Here is a 23,807-nt window from a genome sequence, read left to right on the forward strand (position 1 = left end):
TTTTATATTTAATTACTTGAAACTTTTATTTTTTACGAATTTTTTTTCACTTTTATTTTCAGTCCCACAGAGCTCTGTACAGCGGCACACCGAGTCATCAGATCTGTACCACCGGGTTATTCTCCCCTAGAAGCAATTCTCCTGGTGAAGCATCGGATAAGCCTGCCAGGATATTTTCTTCTGTAGGTTTTTTTAAGGAATCTGGCAGAAGAAAGGACGTCTCCTATTTTTGTCAGTTTTCACGGATCCCTCAATAGACTCAAGTCTATGAGGAAAGCGTAAAAACGGGTCCCGAACGGGTGCAACTCGGATGTGAAAAACGATAATTTTTCACGTTCGAGTTTATCGTTCGTCTAAATAATTCCTCAATCAGAATCTAGAAAGCCGGAAGTTTTTGTAACATTTTTTTTGTTAATTGGTATCGGAAAGAAATGGAAAATAAATGGTAGAACACGACAGCTGAAGAAAACACAAATGCGTTGCACATTAAACGCACAAAGATCGTTTACTATTCGTGTTTGTCATGTGTGTTAACTCAAAAAGAAAAAAATGAAACCGTAAAAGATCTTCTTCCCATTACGTGACCGCTTCAGGATGAAGTGCTTCATTTACTTAGAAAAAAAGTGCATCATAAAGAATGACAGGAGGCGATGCTATGTGAAGTCTTAGCAGCGCAAATTGCAGAAAGTGAGCTCCCGGATTTGCGCATTTGGCGGTCCATGGTTCTTCCGCTCATCAATTACTAGTATCCCTCCCATCCTAACAGCGGTATGTGGATGTCTGTCCGTCATTTAGTAGCAGGAATACCGTTCACATTTACAACCAGAACGTCTGTCAACCCCACATCTACTTTATAACAGTTCAGATGCTCTAATATAAAAACAACAATATAGTCAATCAGGAGTCAAACAATTCCCCATCGTTAGTCAATCCCATACTGGGCAGAGGTCTATCCTGTACATAAAATTGCTAGCGGTCTCGATGGCATACCTCCCAAACATCCCGGATTAAGCGGGACAGTCCCAGATTCTGGGCGGTGTCCCGCTGTCCCGGGCAGCCCGTGGCATGTCCTGGTTTAAACTGTATCTCAGTCTTTAGGACGCAGATACAGTTAAGTTCAATGGAGGAGTAGGTTTACTGTGTGTTGGAGGTACTATGGGGGCATTATACTATGTGGGGGCAGCTATAAAGGCATTATACGGTGTAGGGGCACTGCTGTGTGGAGGGGCTCTATGAGGGTATTATACTGTATGGATGGCAGCTATGAAGGCATTATACTGTGTAGAGGGGCTCTATGAGGGTATTATACTGTGTAGGGGCACTGCTGTGTAAAGGGGCTCTATTAGGGTATTATACTGTGGGGAGGCACTATGGGAGCATAATACTGTGAGGGTTAAACTGGGTGTGTATGGGCGGGGATTGGGCGGGGTTAGAGGTGTGGCTTAACTGGGGGAAATGTGCCATGGCGCACCCCACACGCCACATCTGTTGTCCCTCTTTACAATACTTGAAGGTTGGGGGGTTTGCAATGGTAGAAAGCAGCAATAAGTTAGCAATATCATTTTCATAGCAAGCTCAATACCGTATATGCTGGGGCTGCACATAAGATGGTGGTATAATCGATAGGAGAAGGCAATATGTATAGATGTGAGTACAACCCCCGGGTCCTGTGTGTTTTACCCTCATTACCCCTCCCCCATCTGCCCACATCTATAACATAGTCCCGTGTCCGGTGTATCAGATCGTCTGATCTCCGTCACCGCTCTGCAGGAGTTTATAGTAAGTCCCTTTCTTAGTTACAAGATGATTGTGATTTCCGCTCTCCACTACCCGACCTCCCTCCAGGACTAGAATCTGATCTGCCGTCCGCACAGTTCGGAGCCTGTGAGCGATGATGAGAATAGAGAGACCTGGAATATTCTGAACAGACTGCTGAATCTGTGGAAGAAATGAACATATCAACACGGGAAAGAGAAAAGTCCCCCCCCCCCGGCTGATATAGCGGTCCCAGCACTCACCTCATGTTCTGTCTCCACATCCAGGCAACTTGAAATTTCATCCAGAATAAGCAACTGGGGTCTTCGCGCCAGAGCTCGGGCCAGGGCGATGCGTTGTTTCTGCCCAGCACCGAGCTGAGCCCCACTGTCTCCAACATCTGTGAAAAGATGTGACCAGGGACATTAGGCTTCTGCCTCAGCTAATATGATGAAGGTGACCGCTGTGAAAATGACTGATAGCCTCGTAAATACTGAGGATTTTTCACACCGTATTTCATTGCGTAAAAATCCGCTGCCTAATACGTAGCAGCAGAGTGGATGAGATTCAAACAAATCTCATCCGCACGCGGCGTAAAAAAACAGCTGAAAAACCGTTCATAAATTGATCTGCGGTGCTTCTTTTTAATCGGCAGCATGTTCATTTATGCTGCGGAATCGCTGCTATTCTGTTCCGGGGTTTCCCCATTGAATTCAAAGGAGAGGAAAAATCGAAACGCAAGTCTCTATACTTCTCCGTCCAGGCCGGCCTCCTGGGATGACGTTTCATCCCATGTGACTGCAACAGCGTCATCCCAGGAGGCCGAGCTGCAGGACATCAGAGGATGTGTCGCCATGACTATGGGTAAGTATAAGTTTTTTTTGTTTTTTTTAACCTGTTGTCTTCCGCAGTGAACATTACGCCTGAAAAACTGCACCACAATTTGGTTTGGTTTTTGCGCCGGAAATAACTGCGGGCTACAGGGCGGTTACGTTGTGTACTTTTACACAGCGTATCCGCCCTGTGCGATAATACCCATATACTGTTATAGTACTCATTTAAAAATAAATAAAAAATAAATGGTATGCCTCATAAGAATTGTGATAAATAGTCCCTTATTTCTAATATATAAGGATTCTATAATGGCAGGGTCTGTTACACAAGAACCTAGGGGAATAAACCTTCTCACACGCTTCAAGGGAGGGATGGAAGGGACAAAAATAGAAGAGGCAAAATGGTGTAGTAAAGTAAGGGCATGGCCAGACGTGGCGGATTTCTGCAGACACTGTCCACATCAATGCCGCACATGATCTGCGTTGCAGTTTCCGTTGCACCTTTGCCTAAAATGTGCAGTAAATTGCTGCAGATTAGTCGTTGCGGATTCAGGTGAAGATCACATCCCGCTCTGTTTTAAAACATTCCATCCCAGTCTGGCTATAGACCTGGAAACACATAGGTTCAGCCAGAATGATGAAATATCCTGTTCGTGAAAGCAATCCGCAACGCAACACACATAACATCCGCGGATTTCATTGCGTAATTTTGCAACTCCATTGAAGTCAATGGAGAAACACCAAATTCCGCACCGCAGCCTATGGTCCGCAACGTCTACACGAAGAGAACTAAAAAGGTGTGGAAACCAATGGACAGACTGTCTGCTGCGGATTTCCACAGAAATTCCGCCACATGTGAACCTGCCCTTACTATTAAGTGCTGTCATGACCTGACTATACTCACCTTGTGGGATTGTACTACAGCATACAAATCCTGAAGAGGCTTAAAGAGGTATTTCAGCCTGAGAAATGTATTACCTTATCCACTGGATAGGTGACAATTGCTGGATCGGTAGATGTCCGACAACTGGGACCGAATGGAGCGGCGGTCGAGAACACACCCGGCCACTACATTCAAAGTCTATAGCACTGATGGGAACAGCCGAGTGGGTGAACACTGCGGATTTCTGAGGCGGACGGTCCGGTGATAACCTCTGCATGGTGCCGCCTACTGAGACGATCAGACCACACACCAGCTGACAGGAGGACCCGAGGATACAGCGGAACGTCTATTCTAGGTAAGATGTTTGAAAGTTTCCAAGAGGTGACATCCTGGAGTATCTCAATAAAAATAAGCATTAGGCCTCATACACACGACCATAGCCACGTGCACAATCTGCGATTACGGCATGGACGGGCCGCGGAGTGTCATATGTGGGCTGTCCGCAATCACGGGCCGTGCACACACAAGATGTGCATTGATTTCAAGGTGCCCGGACCGTAAAATGACTTGTCCTATTTTTTTTTGCGGTCCGGGCTCCAGGAAACCACGGTCGTGTGCATTAGCCCATAGGAAAGCATGTATTGCAGCTAATATGCCGCCACAAATGCATGGTCGTGTGCCTGAGGCCTTACTCAATATCAGGCTTCTCTGAGCGGGCACGTTCTAGACTGGACCTTGGTGAGTCGGTAAATGTCACATTATATTGATTTTTCGATAAATTTCATACTGTTTCACATTATAGGTCAATATATAAAATGAGAATGCTTGGACTGAAGGTAAATGTGTGTAAGGGGTTAATAACTAGTTTACTGCTATAAAACAGAGGGTGTTGCTCACATTTAGACACGTGCGATACCTCGCGGGTCAGTATTAAGCCCGGTTATTTTATTTTTTTTATATATATTTATTAATGACTTTGTATTTGGTTTTTGAAGTAAAATATAATTTATTGGAGATGATACTAAACAGTGTAAAGTCATTAAAGGGGTTGTCCAGGCACGGATACCTGATGACCTATCCACAGTATATGATCGGTGGGGGGTCCGACACCCGGACCTGCACTAATCAGCTGCTCTGGCTGCCTCCGGGCCGATGGCTCCTGTCACAGAATAGCGGCTGAGCTGTAGCAATGTCCGGACAACCCCTTTAACACAGAAGAGGGCAGTATAGTTACAGAGGGTTTGGCAGATGTGACAAGATGCTCCTGGGAAGGGAACGTCAGCATTACATAGTAAATAGGAAAACACTGAGCAAAACTGACATGGAAAAGGACTGTGGATAGCACACTAAACTGTAGCACCCAGTGTCAGGCAGCTGCTGCCAAGGCAAATAAGATCATAGGATGCATCAAAGGAGGCAAATATGTACATGATGAGAACATAATTCTACCACTTTATAACTCATTGGTCAGACCGCACATGGAATATTGTGCACGGAGTTTAGCTTCAGTGTATAAGACATAGGAGAGCTGGAACGTGTTCAGAGGCGGGCAACCAAAATAGTAATGGGAATAGGTGAACCGCAATAGATCCAGATAGATGATTAAACATGGCTTTATTTAGTTTGGCAAGAAAATGATGTAAATATATCAAGATCAGTGCAGAGATTTATCTAACAGGGGGCATCAGTGGAAACTGGGAGAAATATGAATAACCAGAATATAATAAATATACGATATTAAGATTGAATGTGCCGTTTACCTGTGTCGTAACCCTTCTCCATTGTATTGATGAAGTTTTCAGCTTTTGCCTCCTTTGCTGCCGCTGTCACTTGCCGTTCATCTCGCTCGTGGATTCCGTAACTGATATTTTCTTTTACTGTCCCGGCAAACAAAACAGGTTCTTGAGCCACCAGCGCCACCTAGAGGGAACATTATCAAATCACATTTAAAGGCCTCAGACATCCCACCGACATACTGTACCTCGTAACATACCCCAAAAAAGAGACTGACATAATTGAATAGCTCCTTTCCCAGTTAGGGCCCTGTTCACACAACATTGGGTGTGTATATCCGGCATATACGCTGGAAAAATCAATTGGTATGCCGGACCTGTCCATAAACTTCTATGGAAATCGCATATGGAGAAGAGCGTCCCTATGGCGTACTCCTGGGCAGGTATGTGTAGGCCCATACAGTACCTCGCTTTTTAACAATGGGAGTCAATAGAAGACGTATGCAGCTATGCACCGGACATACACACCACAAACCTGGTGTGAACGGAGACAAATATTGTCGGTCAACACAAGGGTATTCATAGATAAGATTAAAAATGAAGATGGGATTGTCTGACTCCTTGTCTCTTACTTTACTGTGCAGATACTGATGCTTATAATGCGCTAGAGGTTTTCCATCTAGAAGGATTTCTCCGCTTTGTGGCTCATAGAATCTCTCCAGCAGGGACACGCAGGTCGTCTTGCCGCCTCCTGACGGCCCAACCAGAGCGGTGACACTTCCGGGAGGAATTCGGAAAGATAAATTCTGTAGATAAAAAAAACACAAAAAAAGCGGATAAATGAGGACAAAAGGTGTGAAACATGACATATAGTGACGTCAGAAGTTTTGATCGGTGGGGGTCTGAGCGCTGAGACCCCCACTGATTGTTAAAACTAAGAGGAGGAGGCGCTCGGGTGATCGCTGTGCCGCTTCGTTTCTGCTCGGCTTTCCTCGGAAAGCAGAGCGAGCCGTGTACGGACTCATAGACTTTCTATTGAGCCCGTACACCGCTCGCTTGGCTTTCTAAGGAAAGCCGATCAGAAACGAAGCGGCACAGCGATCACCCGAGCGCTTCTGCCTCTTAGTTTTAGCGATTTAACTAAGGGTCTATTAGCTAAGCGATTTAGGGGTTATCCGGGTCTATTTAAAATCACCAGGTCGGGGAATAGCGGTCGAGCTGCAGTATTCAAGTGACTAGGAGCAGAGTTGCAGCACGGCCGTTATGTAATGTACGGAGCATCTGCTTCCGGCTCCGACTACGGCATAACATCCAGCGCCCAGAGGCAGCCGGAGCAGCTGATTGGTGCAGGGTCTGGGTGACCAACACCGATCATATACTGATGACCTATCCGGTGTATAGGACATCAGTTCTCTGTTCGTTGACAAGCCCTAAGACCTCAGGCACATAGCGATTCCTTGTGCAGGGAGTGAACTACTGGTCCATATTACACACCTGTATCCAGGGCCTCCGTAGCCTTTTTACTGCCCAGAGCAAGGGTTAATAGTGCCCCAAGACCCCCCGCACTTCACAAAAAATCACCAATATCATGAGAATTGTACAGCACAGGCAAAGAAAGAAATATATGAATGTAAATATAAAGTTACCATTCGCTGAGCTTAAACCAGTAAATAAACAATCAACTAAACAAGAAGTGGGGCCCCAATTACTCAGCCAGTCCCAGCGCTGCACGGACCGCACGGATTTCCACTAGAACAGGTAGATCAACAGCGTGAGGTCAGGCTCTTAGAGAAAACCAACCCCCTGATCGCCCGGCAAGGCACTGGTTGCGGATTTGTGGGGGTGACAACATGACGTTCATCAATTTCAATGAATTTATTAATTTCATGAACACGTGATAGGATTAGATACAGGGCCCAGCAGACAGTATCACACATGATAGGATTAGATACAGAATTCAGCATACAGTATCACACATGATAGGCTTAGATACAGAATTCAGCATACAGTATCACACATGATAGGCTTAGATACAGGGCCCAGCAGACAGTATCACACATGATAGGCTTAGATACAGAATTCAGCATACAGTATCACACATGATAGGATTAGATACAGAATACAGCAGACAGTATCACACATGATAGGATTAGATACAGAATTCAGCATACAGTATCACACATGATAGGCTTAGATACAGGGCCCAGCAGACAGTATCACACATGATAGGATTAGATATAGAATTCAGCATACAGTATCACACATGATAGGCTTAGATACAGGGCCCAGCAGACAGTATCACACATGATAGGATTAGATACAGAATTCAGCATACAGTATCACACATGATAGGCTTAGATACAGGGCCCAGCAGACAGTATCACACATGATAGGATTAGATACAGAATTCAGCATACAGTATCACACATGATAGGCTTAGATACAGGGCCCAGCAGACAGTATCACACATGATAGGATTAGATACAGAATTCAGCATACAGTATCACACATGATAGGCTTAGATACAGGGCCCAGCAGACAGTATCACACATGATAGGATTAGATATAGAATTCAGCATACAGTATCACACATGATAGGCTTAGATACAGGGCCCAGCAGACAGTATCACACATGATAGGATTAGATACAGAATTCAGCATACAGTATCACACATGATAGGCTTAGATACAGGGCCCAGCAGACAGTATCACACATGATAGGATTAGATACAGAATTCAGCATACAGTATCACACATGATAGGCTTAGATACAGGGCCCAGCAGACAGTATCACACATGATAGGATTAGATACAGAATTCAGCATACAGTATCACACATGAGAGTGTTCGATACAGGGCCCAGCAGACAGTACCACACATGACAGGCTCAGGTACATAATCCAGAAGACAATACCACATATAGGCTTAGATACAGAGCCTCTGCAGACGGTATCACACATGACAGCTTTAGATACATAATAAGCAGCAGACAGTACCACACATGACAGGCTCAGGTACATAATCCAGCATACAGTATCACACATAGGCTTAGATACATAATATGCAGCAGACAGTACCACACAGGATAGGCTTAGAGGGCCCCAGGAGACAATTTCACACATGATAGGCTTAGATACAGGGCCCCAGCAGACAGTATCCATATATAAACCATCCACGCTCCTCTTCACCTCCGGGGGGCAGCACCGAGTCCTGACGACATTCAGTTTCCGGTAGTCATGTGTGCTGCACATACAACGTCCTTACGCTACTTGGTGTCAGGACCCAGCGCTGACCCCAAAGGTGAAGGGGACCCGAGCAGGGAGGGTAAGTATATAGAGATGTAAGTTTACTACGTGGGCCCCAGTTACTACAGTAACGGTTAACAGATGTGGTGCCGGCGGCAAGTGCGGGGCCTGGGACGCGCATGAAGGTCAGTCCTGCCCCTTGTTGCCCCTTGTTGCGCTGCCCTGTGATGCCTCTGTGAGCGTCATATTCCCCTCGAGGTACAATTTTACAGGATATTTCTGTATTATTTATTATGGATTGTGATGGAGCGTCACATAGCGGCAGAACCACGAGGCCTAACTGCTGTGTGACATAAGAGCTGTCCACCGGTGACTCGAAGGCAAAATCAGATATTTTTTTTCATAATAATTTTTTTTTTTTTAAATACCCGCAGGGCAGAAGTGGAAATGACCCTGTAGTAGTAATAATAATAATAAAGCGTTATATTTATAATACATGGCGTTCTTCTACCCACTAGATGCGGTTTTGCATGCTTACCTGTAGGGCAGGGGTGTCCGGACGGGATGGGTAAGAGAATGTCACGTTCTTGAACTCAAAATTACCGAGTAAATTATCGGGACACAGAGATCCCGACGTGGCGACTTGTGGCTGCTGATCCAAGTACTGAAACACTTTGCTGGCGGCTCCGGCTGAATGAGTAATCTCACTGAGCATGTGAATAAAGCTCTGAAAAACAATCCGACCAGAACCGCTAAGTGTCAGCGTACATAAGAATAGCGCCAAACCTCACAAGAAACTTCTCTACTCTGGAACCGTCTCTGTACAGCGCGGATCCAACCTCTATTCATCCCGAAAAACGATGTACAATAACAACAAAAACTCCCGTCCACCCCGATTAAGCCGTAAAGGTGGAAGCAACGCCTCATTTATGTACAGTAAAAAAAGAGCCGGCTCATGAGGAACAAATGGCTTCACATCATATATGGAATTTCGGGCCTGTTCACATTACGTTTGCCTGCGGTTTGGTCTTTCCGTTCATCTGTTCCGTCAGAGGCGCAGATGAACAGAAAACGGAAAGTAGCGTTTCCGTTTGCAATACCATTGATTTCAATGGTATTTTTTTTTTCTTTCAGTTTTCTATGGAAACAATAATGCAGCACACTACGCTATTGTTTCCGTAGAAAAAAACGGAAACATAGCGGAATGGAGGCAAACCAAAGCCAACTGGAAGAAAAAAAATACCATCGAAATCAATGAAGCCCGACGCTGATGTGAATGGACCCCAACGTGTTATATATATATATACTCACCATCACGTAGTGTCCAGACTCCATCTGATAGAGAATAAAAGACACCATCTCCCCCGTGCTTATTTCGCCCCTTTGGATTAACTTGTGGCCGAACAACAACATGAGAACCTGACTGACGAGATGAATGACCTGAAGGAGAGAGGGACCCATCTTATTAAACATTGCATTTCGTGATATATATATTTTTTTCCCACTCATTATTTACACAGCGCGTGGATGAGATTTGTTCAGAATTTAATTCCGCATCATGCCAATTCATCGCTGGTCTTCTGACGCGGGTTTTCCACGTTGAATTCAATGGGGATTTAAAACCCGCAACAAGTGTAACAACTTTACAAAAATTGCAAATGAGTAAAAAAAAAAAAACTAAACTTTTTTTTTTTTCTTTAAAATGTATAAAAAAAAACTCATACTCCCGGCCGCTGTCATGGCGACGCGTTCCACTTCACTGAGTGCAGCCCGGCCTCCTGGTAAGATGTTTCATCCCATGTGACCGCTGTAGCCAATCACAAGCTGCAGCGATCACATGGGCTGCAGTGTCATCCCAGGAGGCCGGGCTGCTCTCACAACAGACGGACGCATCGCCATGACAACACCCGGGAGCTTTTTTTTTTTTTCTTTTGACCACTGCTTTCCGCAGCGGTGGTTCCGCCCGAAAACCTGCACCACAATGTGGTGCGGTTTTTCGGGCGGAATATCCTGCGGGTTCTTGATCGGATACACTGCGTAGTTTTATACAGCGTATCCAACCCGCGGGAACATGGCCTTATATTGACGATTACACTAAACGGATATTAGGAGAGCGGAGGCGGTTTTCAATCATTTACAGGGACGGGGGATCTACAGGCTGCTGGACGGTGGCGGAGATGATACCTTAATATATACCATATGTACTATATGTCATATACCATATAAAATACAGTATATCTCAGCGTTTCATGTACTGCGGATTTAGGCAAAAATTAAAAAATAGTCTCCGTCAAATAAATAATTTCTACTCTAGTCTATGGATTGTGAAGATCTTTTATGTTATTTTTTGAGTATATTGAGCCCTCACCCTTATTGCCAGCAGGTGCACGGCCCTGATCACGTCCCTCCTTGTCTGCAGGTCATGCGTTGCTTTCAGAGAATCATCGTATCGCTTCATCTCTTCATCTTCAGCCGCAAAACTTTGCACAGTCCTCACCGACTCCACTATTTCTTTTGCTATATCGCTGGAGCTAGCGATGGAATCCTGCACCTTCTTGACCAGGTCCTAGAATATTGTTATTATTATCTATACAGATATAAAATGACAGACTATGCTCTAAATTATCCGCAAGTTTTCCGTTCCGCCAATGAAAGGCTTAACCCCCCCATCCCCCGCTTCAGGTGTTAATGGGGTTGTCCAAGTTGGGGGCTGTTTTTTAGCTGGAACAGCTGATGGGTATGGGGTCTCATATACTGATGATCTATCCTGTGGATAGCCCCCGCAACCTCTACAACCCCTTTAACACCAGAAGGGGAAGGGTTAAGTTTAATTACATTGATTGGCTAATTGTGCAATGAAAGCCTTACATATATACTTGCACTTCTGTATACTGCGTGTCCTTGACAAAGACTCCTACGTGAGTCAAAACGTTGCATGCTTTTTTGGGTTGTGCTAATAAACACTTGCATTTTTGCCACACGGACGTCGCCATGAAGTTTCTACCGGATACGAAGGTCTGAAATGGGGATTTTTGGATATTTTTAATTTGTGAATCCTTTAGATTTGAATTGGGCGAGTTTTGGGGGCATCTTTATTTTTGTGCAAAGACGGATGACACAGCGACAGCAAAATGTTATACAGTGTAAGGTCCGCACCAAATAGCCCCCCACGTGTGATACTGGAGGAGTGAGAAATTGGGTTTGACTACAGACATACATTTTTGGATTTTGAGCAGAGTAACCAATATATATATATACTTAGAGCCATAAGTACCTGGTGGTATTTATTGTACAGACTTTGTACAAACGATATGAGCGGAATGGTAATAGAAGTGAGAAGTGTGAGTCGCCAGGACAAAGAGATCATGAAGAGATAATGGCCGACGCATTTCACCAACATTCGCAGAGTGATGTTCACATTGGCAGCGATGGAGCGGCTGACCAGGGTCGTGTCATGTGTCAGTCGAGAGAGAATCTCACCTGTAAGAGACAAATAATGGCAATGTCGTAGAAAATACATAACGCGCTTACGCGGGATCTCTCTGTTTTATAAGCTACTAATCCAGCCGGATATTATAACTAATCCATCGTATATTCTCAGATGGGAACAGGATTTGAATATAACTATCAGCATGGATAAAGCATGGAAAGTATATCCAGAGGTGCGAATCACTGGGAAACATCATTTACGATGATGCCACGTTGGTATCTCACCCCTGCGCATATAGCGAGACTGAACCCACGTGTTTGCTGGAGGCTGCGGATGCGTTGGCACCTACATGCGGGTTCGGTGGGGATGTCCTTTGGTACAGGCACTTTGGCGAGCTCCAGCTGCTTTTATTAAAACATTTACTGGAATAGGCGTCCATCTTCAACCTAAATTGGCGCTTTGTTTTCTGGGGTTACCCGACGTTCCCTTACCTTTGCGTGCAGTGATAGATCACATCATTCTTGCTGCTGGATCTATGATTGTGAAATCCTGGAAATCGGACTCTCCCAAAACTATTAAAGAACTTTGTCAGACTGTACAATTTGCTAATAGTATGGAAAGAATTCTAGCCATAAATACGCACTCGATTTCGAAGTTGGATGTGAGATGGGAGATTTGGAGCACCTGTTATTCAATTAGAAATCCCTAACTCTATTTGAAGTTTTCCTCCTCTTTAGGATATGTTCACACGGCCTATTTTTGGTCGTTTTTTGGGCCGTAAACGCCTGAAAAACGGCTGAAAAATTGGAAGCAGAACGCCTCCAAACATCTGCCTATTGATTTCAATGGGAAAAACGGCGTTCTGATCCGACGGGCAGTTTTTTTACGCGGTCGTTTTGTAAAAAAACGACCGCGAAAAAAAAGTGCAGGTCACTTCTTGGGACGTTTTTGGTTAAGCGTGTAAACATACCCTTAGACTTCGTAAACATCTCATTGGGGGGGGGAGGGGGATTTCCTTTGGTCCACAGTCTCTACATATATGAATAGGAGATTCTGATGCAAGGCATTATGTGGTAGCGATACTATTCTAATACTTGAGCACTGTTTTTGTTTCTATTTGTTTTGTGTGTTTATTTTCTACATCTTCTTTGATTTTATGCATATTTGAGTGCAATGTTTCTGAATCTTCATACGTTCCAGTCCCTGCGTGGACAACAATTGTTGAATATGTACAGAGGAATGTCATTTGTTATTTCTATGTTGAGAAAAACTAATTTTAAAACGAGAAAATACATAGCACTACACAATTTTACTCCTTTACCCTTTCGTTTGGACACATGATAATCTTTGATGAGATTAAAGTATAAAAATTCCGGGCTCATACACAACAGGGTACGGTGGTCTGTATGGTGGCACATATATTCCGCTGTGTGGCGCCTCCATATGGCAATGCTTCTAGGAGAGAATATCTTTGTAATTCGGCATTCGATAGAACATGGCACAACTTTCTGATGACGTCCGAATCAATCCAGCAGAAAAGTCAAAGGAAAACCGAGGCACAGAGTGGTCCCAAAGACTTCAATGGGTGCCGTAATACGGCTCTGTACAACCCGGAGTATATAAGAAGCTGTAATACTGCAGTGTACATGTCCCTTACATAGATCAGATGGAGTGGCTTAAGGCCCTTTTACATGGGCCAGTGATCGGGCAAACGAGCGTTCATATAAACAGGCAACGGCCGATGAACGAGCAAACGCAGCATTAAAGTGTAACTAAAGTTTCAAAAAACTTTTGACATGTCAGAAGCTTTGTACGGTGGGGGTCCGAGCACTGAGACCCCCACCAAGCGCTAAAACAAAGCGGCAGAAGGACTCGGGTGAGAGCTGAGCCGCTTCCTTTCTGCTTGGCTTTTCTTGGAAAGATGAGCAAGTGGTGTACGGGCTCCATAGAAAGTCTTTGAGTCTGTACACCACTTGCTCAGCTTTCTGAGAAAAGTCGATCAGAAACGAAGCGCCACAGATCTCACCCGAGTCCTTCTGCCGCTTTGGTTTAGCAATCAGTGGGGGTCTCAGTGCACAGCCCCCACCGAACAAAGTCCTGACATGTCACTGTGACCTATCAAATGTTTAGTTACACTTTAAATATAATCGTTGTCAGCATCACACATCCCAGGGGGGCGCGCTGCCAACATGATGGAAATGTATGGGAGACGAGTGATCGTAGTAACGAGCGCTGGTCCCCATACATTGCCAATCATTGGTCCTTGTGAAAGCAGCAAATAAGAGCTGATCAACGTGCTGTCTCAGTGAGCGGTGCTCATTTTTACGGCCCATGTAAGACAACCCTTAGTTTCACAATGTTGAGTTACCTTAGTTAGTACTTTGTTGGCCGTCAATGAAAGTAGAAAGTCTATGTTAAACTGATTACTTTTATTGGATAACTGGTGACGGAGAGCTGCCTACTAAATCATATTCTTAGTGTCAGGCTTCTTTGAATCTATATATAACATTAGATTGATGTCACCTTTGAAAATATTGCATGAGATCCATAAATAAATAAAAATGTCTCATCAGAACAACCTGTAAAAAAAAACCTGTACGTAGAAAGCGGATTGTGGTGGGTCCAGCTACAAAAACCCAGGTGATCACCATGATCGCACCGTGTCAGCCGGAACGGGAGTCACTTTTTACCGTTTTTATTGTCTGCTGCTACTCATGCGAAGATGATAAATGGTATAAATGGTTACAGAAGTGATCGATATTACAATACCTGTCTTAGTTGTTTCAAAAAACTCAATATCCTGTTTCACAAGCGCACGAAAGAGAAAGACTCGTAAACGTCGGGTGAGACGCGAAAGGGAGAACATGAAAAATCCTCCGCGGCAGCCTGCGGAGAAGGAGCTGAGCACAGAGAGACACAAGAAACAATAATCACACAGCATTGAGCCAATTACCAAGGGTCATATTATAAACTAGGGTCCCCCACTTCTCAATACAACACCCCCCAGAACACAAGCCCATGTCCTGCTTCTTTAGGCATTTACTTTGACAAATTCAGCAGCGCGACATCTGCAACTACTTTACCCTAGAATGTCTATATTATCTAAACTGCTGACGGGCAACTGGCAATCTGCGGCTGTCAGGTGCCCGCCCTGAGGCAATTAGAACAAAATGGCTGCTCTTTTCCAACAACAGCGCTACACCTGTCCACAGGTTGTGTGTGGTATTGCAGCTCAGCTCTATTCACTTCAATGGAGCGGAGCTGTAATACCACACACAACCCGCGGACAGGTGTAGCGCTGTTGTTGGAATAAAGCAGCCATGTTTTTATTAATCCTGGACAACCCCTTTGAGTCTCATCTGTTTAAGACCAGGGCTACACTGAAACTTTTTGTAGCGCTACGGATTGATTTTAACTATTGAGTGAGAGCTGCAGTCCACAAGATTGAATACAACTCACTGGTCTGTTGTGGACGACAGCTGTAGCTTGAGAGTTAAAATTAGTCAGTAGGGCTGCAAAAAGTCTCAGTGTAGCCCAGGGCTTAGAGGCGGCGTAATTAATTTGGCCAGCAGGTGGCAGCAGCACATAGGACGACAAGAGAGCAGGGAGTAACGTGGACTGCAGACTGTGAGATGTAAGGATTCAACATTGGGAAGGGGCACATATAGATATGGGGGGAGATGGCTGGACTCTATATGGCGGGCATGTAGCTGCACTTGCGGGGCACATATGGCTGGGCTCTACGGGGATTATGGTTGGACATGGGTGGTACACGTAGATGTATTCTGTTTAGAGGGAATACGGCTGCCCTTGGGGGCACATGTTCCTGGCACTGTATATAAGCAGCATATGGCTGGCACTGTATATAAGCAGCACATGGCTGGCACTGTATATAAGCAGCACATGTCTGGCACTGTATATAAGCAGCACATGGCTGGCACTGTATATAAGCAGCACATGGCTGGCACTGTATATAAGCAGCACATGTCTGGCACTGTATATGAGCAGCACATGGCTGGCACTGTATATGAGCAGCACATGGCTGGCACTGTATATGAGCAGCACATGGCTGGCACTGTATATAAGCAGCACATGGCTGGCACTGTATATGAGCAGCACATGGCTGGCACTGTATATAATCAGACACATGGCTGGCACTGTATATAAGCAGCACATGGCTGGCACTGTATATAAGTAGCAAATGGTTGGCACTGTATATAAGCAGCACATGGCTGGCACTGTATATAAGCAGCACATGGCTGGCACTGTGTATAAGCAGCACATGTCTGGCACTGTATATAAGCAGCACATGGCTGGCACTGTATATAAGCAGCACATGGCTGGCACTGTATATAAGCAGCACATGTCTGGCACTGTATATGAGCAGCACATGGCTGGCACTGTATATGAGCAGCACATGGCTGGCACTGTATATGAGCAGCACATGGCTGGCACTGTATATAAGCAGCACATGGCTGGCACTGTATATGAGCAGCACATGGCTGGCACTGTATATAATCAGACACATGGCTGGCACTGTATATAAGCAGCACATGGCTGGCACTGTATATAAGCAGCACATGGTTGGCACTGTATATAAGCAGCACATGGCTGGCACTGTATATAAGAAGCACATGGCTGGCACTGTGTATAAGCAGCACATGTCTGGCACTGTATATAAGCAGCACATGGCTGGCACTGTATATAAGCAGCACATGGCTGGCACTGTATATAAGCAGCACATGTCTGGCACTGTATATGAGCAGCACATGGCTGGCACTGTATATGAGCAGCACATGGCTGGCACTGTATATGAGCAGCACATGGCTGGCACTGTATATGAGCAGCACATGGCTGGCACTGTATATAAGCAGCACATGGCTGGCACTGTATATGAGCAGCACATGGCTGGCACTGTATATAATCAGACACATGGCTGGCACTGTATATAAGCAGCACATGGCTGGCACTGTATATAAGCAGCACATGGTTGGCACTGTATATAAGCAGCACATGGCTGGCACTGTGTATAAGCAGCACATGGCTGGCACTGTATATAAGCAGCACATGGCTGGCACTGTATATAAGCAGCACATGGCTGGCACTGTGTATAAGCAGCACATGGCTGGCACTGTATATAAGCAGCATATGGCTGGTACTGTATATAAGCAGCACATGGCTGGCACTGTATATAAGCAGAACATGGTTGGCACTGTATATAAGCAGCACATGGCTGGCACTGTATATAAGCAGCACATGGCTGGCACTGTATATAAGCAGTACGTGGCTGGCACTGTATATAAGCAGCACATGGTCGGCACTGTATATAAGCAGCACGTGGCTGGCACTGTATATAAGCAGCACATGGCTGGCACTGTATATAAGCAGCACATGGCTGGCACTGTATATAAGCAGCACATGGCTGGCACTGTATATATGCAGCACATGGCTGGCACTGTATATAAGCAGCATATGGCTGGCACTGTATATAAGCAGCACATGGCTGGCACTGTATATAAGCAGCATATGGCTGGCACTGTATATAAGCAGCACATGGCTGGCACTGTATATAAGCAGCACATGGCTGGCACTGTATATAAGCAGCACATGGTTGGCACTGTATATAAGCAGCACATGGTTGGCACTGTATATAAGCAGCACATGGCTGGCACTGTATATAAGCAGCACATGGCTGGCACTGTATATAAGCAGCATATGGCTGGCACTGTATATAAGCAGCACATGGCTGGCACTGTATATAAGCAGCACATGGCTGGCACTGTATATAAGCAGCATATGGCTGGCACTGTATATAAGCAGCACATGGCTGGCACTGTATTTTGGAGCTTTGTGGGTATGATTCTATATTGGCAAAAGACACAAATTTGACCCTGGGTAGTCAGCGGGTGCAATATATAGTCAGAAAAGGAATGCCTGCAGGCAAACAAAACCCTATTTCCTGACCACCCAATAGATAATAAGGATAAAGTTAAAGTTTACAACCTTTATTAAGCTACGTGTAGCAAGAACAAACTATACATATAAATTGTAAAAATTTCACTGCCACAGACCGAAGTCAGTTTAACAGCTGGAGAAACCCAGCAGAGTATCTGAAATTTGCGGTGTGTGCCGAGTGTCGGCAGACAGTTAGTGCAAGGGCATCAGTGCCTCTATTAATATGTAGACAAAGATCCGGCTGAGGCAGGGATTAAAAATCAACACAGCCCCCCCGACATGTTTCGCTAACTAGTAGCGTCCTCAGGGGTACACGGGGCTAATAGCTATTAGCCCCGTGTACCCCTGAGGACGCTACTAGTTAGCGAAACATGTCGGGGGGGCTGTGTTGATTTTTAATCCCTGCCTCAGCCGGATCTTTGTCTACATATTAATAGAGGCACTGATGCCCTTGCACTAACTGTCTGCCGACACTCGGCACACACCGCAAATTTCAGATACTCTGCTGGGTTTCTCCAGCTGTTAAACTGACTTCGGTCTGTGGCAGTGAAATTTTTACAATTTATATGTATAGTTTGTTCTTGCTACACGTAGCTTAATAAAGGTTGTAAACTTTAACTTTATCCTTATTATCTATTGGGTGGTCAGGAAATAGGGTTTTGTTTGCCTGCAGGCATTCCTTTTCTGATTCTATATTGGGGCACTTATGCCATGAGGTGTTGTGGCTATGATTTTATTACCACAGTGTAGCTGGCACTCATAGCGGGGTGAGGGCGGTTGGTAAAAGAACATTAAGGGCATGACATATTTTTGCCCCGGTCTGCTGCAGGTTTGCCTTCCATTATCTTATTTACTATAATAGAGAGTGAGGGCACATGTGAGACCACCTGGCCACTGCCAACGGGAACACGAGTGGGGTACAGCCCTCAGATGGGGTCACGGGCATAAAGACAGAAAGACCCTTAATGAACTCACCTTGTTATGGAGAAGACGGCCATAAAGGATATAGCGGCCAGGAACTCAGACTCCCTGTAATTACTGGACAGAATATCAATAACGCGCCCCATGTAAAAAGGAACCCACATCTCAACTGCGGACAAAAGCAAAGAAGCCATTATGTCGTTGTTATCGGTTTTATTACATTTGTTTTGTTAAAAAATAGATCACGTTTATTCCTGTTTTCACTTCGGTTTTTTGTCAACTTTTTGAAATTTTTATGATCATTTTTATTGTCCCATTTTATTTATTACTCTTAATTTTAACCCGTTAGTGCCTTTTTTGGTGTTAAGAACTAACAGAATTTTTCCCTTTTTGCCTCCTTGCGTTCCGTCAGACAGAACTTTTTTTGGGTTTGGTCTGATTATGGTCTATTCTATTTTTTATTTTTTTTCTGTGTAAACATTTAGCAAAATATATCAGATTTGTAAAGTCTAAAAACGGAATATTAAATTTTAGGCATCACCAAAGAATTCACTGACCACCTCGGAGTAAACTTACGTATCAGCGCCAGAGCCAGGAAAATGAAGGCCAAGCCCAGTGGAATCCAGTCCGATAGAGAATACTTTACGAGCCTGATAAAATTTTTCTTGTCCTTTTGATTTCTCTCTCCATTTCCGGCAGAAGTCTGTCCTGGCGATATAATAATGGAAGCCAGATCCCAAAACAGGCAGGACAACGATGGTGACAGATGGTAGAGTAGGGAGTAGCTGAATCCAGAGTGCAGCTCTGGAGACTGAGAGGTAAGGGAGAACCTCAGGGTCTGGTGCAGAGGAGGCACGAGGCACAGGGTGAGAACATACAGCCAATCAGAAGGGATCCATTGTGGACGGGGCAGTTTATTGGATACCAGTAGGAGTATGGGAGCTTTAATGAAGTAGACCAGCCATACAGAACCCAGAAAATAAAAAGTGTAATATTTGTAGACAAGACTGGATGTTATCCAACTTAGAGATGAGTCCAGCAAGAAGATTATAAGTGGAAAATATAAAGAAACCATTTTCAATACAGTGGAGCTCTCCGGAAATCCTGAAAAATAAAATGGACATTAATAAATAATCAATAGATGGTTTCTTAATTATAGGTGAACAGACAATGCATGGAAATGTAGACTTAAAGAGGACCGGGCACCTCTCCTGACATGTTTGTTTTCGTAAATACTTGTAATCCCCCGTGAAATATCAATTCTGGAACATCAAACTCTACGTTGTCCTGTTCCTCTGTTATTCCTCCAAGAAATTTATGAATAAATTAGGAACTGGGTGTTACCGGTTGGGGGTGTGTCTCCTACACAGGCTGACACTGTCCAATCAGTGCTGACAAAGTGAGACTGTGTAGGGACACGCCCCTTTGACAAGGGGAACGGTAACCGTCGGCCCTCTGTCCTACCTGTAAACAAAGGGAAAAACCTCCCACGGTGTATCAAAAGTGCTGCTTTTGTGTGTTTTTCAGGAACAGAAATGATGTCCTTCGATTCATTTCAATATAAAAGGTTTAATTCAAACAAAATACAACACATTTTAACCCTCCACAGGGGTCTTCGTCAGCTATAGATGCAGCGACTATTACAGATAGTCATAGTTTTATGTAAAACGCTCCATAGAGTTGTGCCTAATACTTATCCCAACTCCGGCAGGTTCGTAGTTTATCGCTACTTTGCCATTTTGCATTCACATTTTACAATATTGCCCTAGAGGGCGCCCATATTTTTCAATTTTCTTCTCTATCTCAAGAACGGGGGGGACGGGGACCCTGTTCCTGAATGGTGAGGCGATCGCTGGTCGATACATTCAGGCGGTGAAGGTGATTGGGTTTCTGAAAACAACTGAGCTCACATAACAACGCTGTTTCCGTAACTCCCATAGAAGCGAGCTCGGCTGTTTCCGGAATCCGACCATCATCACCGCCTGGATGCAGCGGGCAGCGACCGCCTCACCAGGCATTGACAGGATCGGGGGATCCCCGTTCTAGAAATAGGTACCGGTCCCAGAGGCGCGACCCGTATGTATCAGACATTTATGGCATATCCTGTGGATTATCGTCTGTTGTGAGACAACCCCCTATTGCGAAGTTACTTCATGTTTTATATTAGATGCCTTGGAAAAAATAAATGGGTGTGAAGGTGGACATAGACTTAAATATCAACAAAAGGTCAATAGAGACCTGGGGCAAATCAAAACTTGTCACGCCAAAAGAAATTAGGCCTCATTTATTAAAATATGAAAAAATGCTGGAGATGTTGCTCACGGCAACCAATCGGCCGTTGCTTTTATGTACTAATCCGTACTAGAAGATTCTGTCCGCGCTGGTTTTGATAAATGAGGCGCGGCGGTCTCTTTTGTGCAATTCTCACGACCCCGGTTTTAAACATTGTCAATTTTAGCTGTAAAATATCAAATAACTAATAGAGCGTCATGTAACGAACCTGAGAGGAAAACGTCACGAAACTGCCTCGTAAACACCAGGGAAAAACAAACAAAACAGTAACTTGCCCCATGTAAACCGCGACAAACAATCCTGGAAGATTCCTGCCCTTTATCTGGAAAATTCGGGTAGCCGGCTGGTGGTATAGATTATTTATGTGAGCGGCCATTTTATAAAGTCAGATTAAAACTTCCCCTCTATAAAATGGCTGCGTGTTGCACGTGCAGTGAAAATGAAAGTTACATGAACGATCACACTGGAAGGACGCCAGCATCAGTAACGCTTGTTTTATTATTCATACAAGCTGAACTTACAAACACGCGAAGAAACAGGACGTTTGTGGGTAAGATCATTTATACTGAAGTCCTCAGAAATTATTATAGCCTTCAATACCATGACAGAAATTTGCCACAGGATATGCCATAAATGTCTGATAGATACGGGTCGCACCTCTAGGACCGGCACCGATCTCAAGAACGGGGGTGCCCCGATCCTGTTCATGCCTGTTGTGGCGGTCGCTGGCCAAGGCGGTGAAGGTGGTCGGATTCCGGAAACAGCCGAGCTCACTTTTATGGGAGTTACGGAAACAGCAATGTTAAGCGAGCTGAGTTGTTTTCAGAAACCCAATCACCTTCACCGCCCGAATGTAGCGGCCAGCGACCGCCTCACCATTCAGGAACAGGGTCTGAAAACATTAAAAAGTAAAACATGAGAACACAATTAAATAAAATTTTTAAAATATTACATTAAAAGCAATATGATTAAAAAAAATAAAAAATCATGACACCTTCCCTTTAATGTAACATCTGGCCGCGCTTAAAAAACACCATAAAACGCTCACAAAAACGCCTTTAAAAACGCCATAAAAAAAGCAGTAAAATGTTGCGTGTGAATCCAGCCTAAAAATCTAATTTCTGAGTAACTGAATATTCCAAGTAAAACTCCAAAAATGAGTCCCCCCCTTCTATTTATCAGTCCCAGCTCCGATGATATCATGGCGTATATGCTGTCCCTGTGCTCGGGACTGGTGAGGGAGGGCGCCATGCTTCCCTATCAGGTTACCGTTGTTGCCAATGAGAGAAAAAATGTGATAACCTGAACATAACTGCAATGGAGAGAAAACCCCGAAAACCACGCGTTTCTCAACCCCCGGGTATGAACTGCATTTTGAAAAAACACATTTATTTTTAATGTTTTTATTGTTTTTTACACTCTGCCCCTGATCAGCTCCAGATAAATACGCGTCCACATTAGGGCTGCGCGATTATGACCTAAATCAAAATCATGATTAATTGAACATGTAACTTCGATTACGTTTATTGAACGATTATTTAGACCACACCCCTTTTACATGCCACGCCCCCTATTTGCATACTACGCCATTAAATTAATATTTATCCCGAGCCTGCTGTATACTACTGTATATAATATGCCCCCTGACACTGCCCCACACAATATAATGCCCCCATAGCTGCCCCCATAGCTGCCCCCACGCTGTATAATGCCCCCATAGCTGCCCCCATAGCTGCCCCCACGCTGTATAATGCCCCCATAGCTGCCCCCATAGCTGCCCCCACGCTGTATAATGCCCGCAATAGTGTCTGATATAAATAATAATAATACTCACCTACCCCCGTTCCAATGACGAGTGGAGATCCCTCTGCCCGTCTGGTATGTGCGGCACGTCGCAGACACGTGCGATGACATCACTGCCTCGCGTCCAGCAATACATAGTGAATGGTAGAGCAGGGACCTTATGGCTCCCTGCTCTACTATATGCAGATACAGTTTAAACTGGGGAAAAATTATTGATAAATTGATAAATCCAAAATTCGCAAGATGACGTCGATTAATTGCTCTGAATTTCGATTTCGATTATTTTTCGATTAATTGCCCAGCCCAAGTCCATACTGATTTTTTATTTTATTTTTAGAAGAGTGTAAATTGTAGGTGTAAAATATCTAATAAATTATATTCATTCAGGAAAACGTCACCTTATTGTCATGTAAACTCCAGGGACAAAAAAACAACAACAAAAAAGCTGATTATTAGTGAACGGCCACACGTGCACTGCGGCAAACCATCAGCTTCAAAAACACTCCTACCCGTTATCTCCAAAATTCAGGTAGCCGGCTGGCGGCAGCCATTACTGATGTGGTCAGCCATTTTATAAAGTGATATAAAAATCTCCCCTCTATAAAATGGCCGCCCGTACAGTGAAAATGAAAGCTACGTGCGGGAACTTAGTAAAGGGGTTTCCCATCTTGTACCTTCATCACATATCAACAGGATAGGCCATAAAAGTCTGATAGACGCCGTTCCACCTCTGGGACCCGCACCTGTCCCCAGAACGGGGCCCCTAAACCCAGTTCTACCTTCTGGTCAGTTTCTCTATTCATTCCTATTAGACTCACATCAAGGATCTTATAGGAATGATTAGAGAAACCGACACAGTCCACACAGCGGACGTTGTAGGAATCGGGGAGTCAGATCGGGGGGGGGGGGGGGTCACGTGACCCAACAGGAGGACCGAACGGAGACTGAAAATACAAG

General features: G+C 44.6%; 1 protein-coding gene across 1 annotated transcript in view; it reads right to left on the reverse strand.

The window, feature by feature from the left end:
- The window catches only part of TAP2 (transporter 2, ATP binding cassette subfamily B member), a 25,672-nt gene continuing 1,865 nt past the window's right edge, over nucleotides 1-23,807 (reverse strand). The window contains exons 2-12 of the mRNA XM_075836475.1: nucleotides 19,332-19,859; nucleotides 18,810-18,924; nucleotides 14,649-14,779; nucleotides 11,724-11,929; nucleotides 10,818-11,015; nucleotides 9,761-9,889; nucleotides 8,988-9,176; nucleotides 5,837-6,010; nucleotides 5,232-5,391; nucleotides 2,019-2,155; nucleotides 1-1,938 (exon numbers count right to left, since the gene is read on the reverse strand). Coding sequence (XP_075692590.1) covers nucleotides 1,738-1,938; nucleotides 2,019-2,155; nucleotides 5,232-5,391; nucleotides 5,837-6,010; nucleotides 8,988-9,176; nucleotides 9,761-9,889; nucleotides 10,818-11,015; nucleotides 11,724-11,929; nucleotides 14,649-14,779; nucleotides 18,810-18,924; nucleotides 19,332-19,830 — 2,139 coding nt within the window. The 5' untranslated portion in view covers nucleotides 19,831-19,859 and the 3' untranslated portion in view covers nucleotides 1-1,737. The remainder of the gene's footprint in view (nucleotides 1,939-2,018; nucleotides 2,156-5,231; nucleotides 5,392-5,836; nucleotides 6,011-8,987; nucleotides 9,177-9,760; nucleotides 9,890-10,817; nucleotides 11,016-11,723; nucleotides 11,930-14,648; nucleotides 14,780-18,809; nucleotides 18,925-19,331; nucleotides 19,860-23,807) is intronic.

The sequence above is a fragment of the Rhinoderma darwinii genome, chromosome 8 (assembly GCF_050947455.1).
Source record: "Rhinoderma darwinii isolate aRhiDar2 chromosome 8, aRhiDar2.hap1, whole genome shotgun sequence".
Taxonomy (NCBI): Eukaryota; Metazoa; Chordata; class Amphibia; order Anura; family Rhinodermatidae; genus Rhinoderma; species Rhinoderma darwinii.